Source organism: Neopelma chrysocephalum, unplaced genomic scaffold, assembly GCF_003984885.1.
Source record: "Neopelma chrysocephalum unplaced genomic scaffold, ASM398488v2 Primary Assembly neopelma1_94305, whole genome shotgun sequence".
Taxonomy (NCBI): Eukaryota; Metazoa; Chordata; class Aves; order Passeriformes; family Pipridae; genus Neopelma; species Neopelma chrysocephalum.
Genome location: NW_020923012.1, coordinates 1 through 4,838, shown reverse-complemented (window position 1 = coordinate 4,838; position 4,838 = coordinate 1). Strand labels below are relative to the sequence as shown.

Sequence of the window (4,838 nt, the reverse complement as noted above, 5' to 3'; positions counted from 1 at the left end):
AGACAGCATCCGCACCTCGCAGGGGCCTCAGGGGTGTTGCGGGGGGGTCCTTCAAAGGGCCGCGTGGTGAAGGGGGGGTCCCTACGAGGGCTCCGCCCGAGGGTCCTTCCAGGGGGGTGCTCAGGACTCGTCCTCCATGCTGAGGCTGCTGCGGGGGCTGGAGGCACGGGAGGGCCCGGGGGAGGCCAGGAGGGCGCCGGGGGGGCCGAGGGGCGACAGCCCCCCCCCGTCGTCCATCAGGATGTCATCCAGGCTCCCCTCGGGCCCCCCCAGGTCGAGGGGCAGGCCCAGCTCCGAGGGCAGCTCGTCGGCCACCGCCAGGTCCAGGAGGCACTGGGGAGTGGAGGGGGGGCCCGGGGGGAAGGGGGGGCCGCCGGAGGCCTCCTCGCAGCCCACCTCGGCCATGGGAGCCACGGGGGGGATGAGGGGCAGCCCGTGAACCTGCGCCTGCAGCTCCAGTTCCTGGGGGGACGGGGGAGCTCAGAAAATACACCCCCTGATTCCACAGATCCCCCCAAATCCCAACACATCCCTTCCCTGGATTCTGCTCCCCCTGACCCCGGGGGCACCTTCCTCCAGACAACCCCAGAATGGCCCCACAGCCCCCCCCCTGCAGTCCCCCACTTCCACCCAGCCCTAAAACCCCCCAGTTTGGACCCACAGCTCGTCCAACCCAGCTCCTTTCCAGCTCCTCAGGTCCCTCATCCCACACCTTCCAGCCCCATAAACAACCTCCCCAGTCCCTCGGGTTCCTCATCCCACAACTTCCAGCTCCTCAGGTCCCTCATCCCACACCTCCAGCCCCATAAACGACCTCTCCAACCCCTCAGATCCCTCATCCCACACCTTCCAGCCCCACAAACGACCTCTCCAGCCCCTCGAGTCCCTCATCCTGCACCTCCCAGCCCCATAAACAACCTTTTCAGCCCCGTAAATGACCTTTCCAGCCCCTCAGGTCCCTCATCCCACACCTTCCAGCCCCATAAATGACCTTCCAGCCCCACAAACGACCTCCCCAGCCCCTCAGGGCCCCCTCCAGACCTGGACCCGGAGCTGGAGGCTGCGATTTGCCTGCTCCAGGCGCTGCTGGTGCAGCTCCAGCTCCCGGGAGCGCTGGGTCTCCTTCTGCAGCTTCCTGATGTAATCCACCGAGGCCTTCAGGATCGTGCCCTTGTTCCAGCGCATCTCCCTGCCGGAATCGAGGCGCCTGGGTCCCGCTGGCACCCACCCTGGGTGCTGGGGCCCACCCAGACCCACCCTGGGGGTCCCTGGATGTTGGGATCCCTCCCAAGCCCTGCCCTGGTCCCTCCCAGGGTTTCTGGGGTCCCCAGGGATCATGGAGTCCCTGCCAGGGTTTCTCCCAGGATCCACCCTGGGTGTCCCTGGATAATGGGGTCCCTCCCAGGATCCATCCCTGGATGTCAGGAGCCCTCCCAGGGTTTCTCCCAGGATCCACCCTGGGGGTTCCTGCGTGATGGAGTCCATCCCAGGACCCACCCTGGGGGTCCTTGGATGATGGGGTCCCTCCCAGGGTTTCTCCCAGGATTCATCTTGGGGGTCTCTGGATGTTGGGATCCCTCCCAGACTCTGCCCTGGGGGTCCCTGGATGTTGGGATCCCTCCCAAGGTCCCTCCCAGGCCCCACCCTGGGGGTCCCTGGATGTTGGAGTCCCTCCCAGAGTCCCTCCCACGGTGGTCCCTGGATGTTGGGGTCCCTCCCAGGACCCACCCTGGGGGTCCCTGGATGTTGGGGTCCCTCCCAGAGTCCCTCCCAAGGTGCTCCCTGGATGTTGGGGTCCCTCCCAGGCCCCACCCTGGGGGTCCCAGGGCCCCCCCGCCCCCGGGTTCCCCCAGGGAGGGGGTCCCCCACTCACGGGTCGTTGGATTTGGGGATGAGGGTCCCCAATTCCTTGATCCGGTCGTTGATGTTGAAGCGCCGGCGCCGCTCGACTGCAGGGGAGGGTGGAGGGGGAAAACACGGGTCAGACCCCCCCCGGTCACCCCCCCCCGGCCCCCCCCACCCCCCCCTGGGGTCCCCCCCGAGCTCACTCAGGTTGTGGTTGTCCTTCTTCTGCCGCTCCTTCAGCAGAGCCTTCGCCTCCGTTTCTGGGGGGATGGAGGGGGACAATCAACGACCCCCACGGAGAGAGAGACCCCCCCCAGCCTCTCCCTCCCACCTGACAGAGACCCTTTTGATCCTCCCTGACCATTGGGGCTCCCCAGGGACCCCCGAGACCCTCCCCAGCCTCTTCTTCCCACCTGACAGTGACCCCTTTGATCATTGGGACTCCTCAAAGACCCCCCAAACTTTGCCCCACAGCCCCAGTCTGGAAGCCTTCCCCACCCCACTGAACCCCCCAATCCCTTTTAACCCCTTCAGAGCCTCCCCAAGGACCACCAACGACCCCCCAAACTTTGCCCCACAGCTCCTCCCCTCCCCCAGGAACCTTCCCCACCCCACTGAACCCCCCCTGACCCCTTTTAACCCCTTCAGAGCCTCCCCAAGGACCCTCTCACACCCCACCCCCGAGTCTTTTCGGGCTCCTTCCCATCCCCACAAAGTCTCTTCTAAACATTTTCTGCCCCATAACCCCACCCAGGACCCCCACAGACTCAGCTGGGACCCCTCCCCACCATAATGACCCCCCCCAGGCCCCTCTCAGTCCCTTCAGACACCCCCAGGCCCCAAAAGGAGCCCCCCCCCTGTACCTGAGAGCTCGGCCTTGACCCGGGGCAGCTCGGCCGGGCAGGAGCTGCTGCCGCCCTGGGGGGGGCTGAAAACCTCCAGGAGGGGCCCGGGGGCGGGCAGCTGAGGGGCAGGGGCGGGGTCACTCGGGCCACGCCCACTCGGGCCACGCCCACCCACCCCAACCCACCCCCTCAGGTGTGTCCGGCTCCCCCCGGGGTGGGGGTGAACAGGCTCCACCCAGGTGGGGTGAGGCCACGCCCACCACGAGTTCCGCCTGGTTTGGCCACGCCCCGCTTGGCAAGCCCCGCCCTCCCACAACCAACTAGGGACAAGCCACACCCTCTCTTAGGCCACACCCACCCACAAGACAACAAAGCCCCACCCCCTACCTTATATAGGCCAGAGCCACACCCCCCATGTCTGGAGTGGGTGGGGCTACACCAAGCCCCACCCTCAGCTGCGCTGCTCCGCCCCACAGTTACGGCCAATAAGGAGTGGTGGGTGGGGTTTTGTGCATGCCACGCCCCTTCAGGAGCAGAAGGGGTGTGGTTCATTAAGACCCACCTCCAGACAACACAAAGGGGCGTGGTTTGCTGTCCTCATCACAGAGGGGGCGTGGCTTCCTAGTGCCCACCCCAAGCCACAACAAAGGGGGTGTGGTTTGATAGTCCCCACCCCAAAGTGGGCGTGGCTCATTAGTCCCCTCCCAAGTCACAACAGAGGGGTGTGGCTTGTCAGGCCCCGCCCCCCTCACCGTGCTGGGGAGCTGGAGGGGCCCCTCGGCGGGGCCGAAGCTCAGCAGCTCGTCGTAGCTGGACTCGAGGCTGATGATCTCATCGATGACGTCATCGATCTGCTCGGGGCAGAAAACGGCAAATCTGGGTCAGGGCAGCCCCGCCCAGAGACCCCCCCGGAGCCACGGGATGGGGACCGTGTCACCAACCAACCCCTGTGGTGTGTCACCACCCCCTGTATTGCATCGTCGGTCCCCAAAATGTCACCCCCCCCGTGGTGTGTCATGACCCCCTGTATTACATCATTATCCCCCCTATTACATCCCCCCCCCCCGTTTGGGCTCATTCCCCCCCCCATATCACGTCACCACTCCTGGTATTGCATCATTGCTCTCCTTATCACGTCTCCACCCCCACTATGGCACCACCACCCCCTTATCACATCACCACCCCCAGGATTGTATCGTTATGCCCCATATGACATCACCACCTCTAGTATTGCATCATTGTCCCCCAAATCATGTCCCCACCCCCAATATTGCATCATTACCCCCCATATTACATGACCACCCCCAGTATTGTGTCATCGCCCCCCTTATCACGTCACCACCCCCAGTATGGCGTCATCACCCCCTTATCAACATCATTATCCCTAGTATTGCATCATTGCTCCTCACATCATGTCACCACTTCCGGTATTGCATCATTGCCCCCCATATCATGTCACCACCCCCAGTATGGCATCGTTACCCCCATATCACATCAGAACCACCAGTATGGCATCGTTACACCCCCCGTGACATCACCACCCCCAGTATTGCGTCATTGCCCCCCTCATTACGTCACCACTCCCTGTATTGCATCATTACTCTCCATATCACATCACCCCCCTCAGTATTGCATCATTGCTCCCCTTATCATGTCACCACCCCCAATATTGCATCATTACCCCCCATATAGCATCACCACCCCCAGTATTGCATCATTGCTCTCCTTATCAAGCCATCACGCCCAGTATTAAATTATCATCCCCCTTATCATGTCACCGCCCCCGGTATTGCATCACAACCCCCTTATCACATCACCACCCCCAGTATGACATCATCACCCCCCATATCACGTCACCACCCCCTACCTGCCATCGGGTAACTCCCCGTGACGCCACGGGACGACCCCCAACCCCCTGGTGCCACCTCACGGCTGCCACCACCCCCCTGGTGACACCGCAGCCCCCTCGGGTGACATCAGGGCCACCCCACGCGCGACCCCACAGCCCCTGTTCCTTTCCACCCCCTCTCTCCCACCAGGGACCCCCCCCCAAAAGCTCTCACCTCCTTCTCGGAGCCGGGGCCGATGTGCAGCAGGGCCAGGGGGCTGTGGGGGGTGGGGGGTGCGGGCGGGGGTCCCGGGGGGGGG

At 64.1% G+C, this 4,838-nt stretch overlaps 1 protein-coding gene across 1 annotated transcript; it reads right to left on the bottom strand.

The window, feature by feature from the left end:
- Positions 1 to 13: 13 nt before the first annotated feature.
- On the bottom strand, positions 14 to 4,826 carry LOC113980467 (transcription factor E3-like). Its single transcript, XM_027707679.1, has 7 exons — positions 4,754 to 4,826; positions 3,443 to 3,541; positions 2,709 to 2,808; positions 2,049 to 2,105; positions 1,874 to 1,949; positions 1,042 to 1,189; positions 14 to 462 (listed from the first exon to the last, which is right to left on the bottom strand). Exons 6-7 carry the CDS (start codon positions 1,183 to 1,185, stop codon positions 121 to 123), a joined length of 486 nt encoding a protein of 161 aa, XP_027563480.1. The 5' UTR covers positions 1,186 to 1,189; positions 1,874 to 1,949; positions 2,049 to 2,105; positions 2,709 to 2,808; positions 3,443 to 3,541; positions 4,754 to 4,826; the 3' UTR covers positions 14 to 120.
- Between the last annotated feature and the right edge of the window lie 12 nt (positions 4,827 to 4,838).

Bases quoted from the DNA above. Each gene is read 5' to 3' on its own strand.
- LOC113980467 (XM_027707679.1), bottom strand. From the start codon at position 1,185: ATGCGCTGGAACAAGGGCACGATCCTGAAGGCCTCGGTGGATTACATC. The intron at 463-1,041 runs GTCTGGAGGGGG...CCGTCCCCCCAG, and splicing joins GCCTCCAGCTCCGGGTCCAG to GAACTGGAGCTGCAGGCGCA.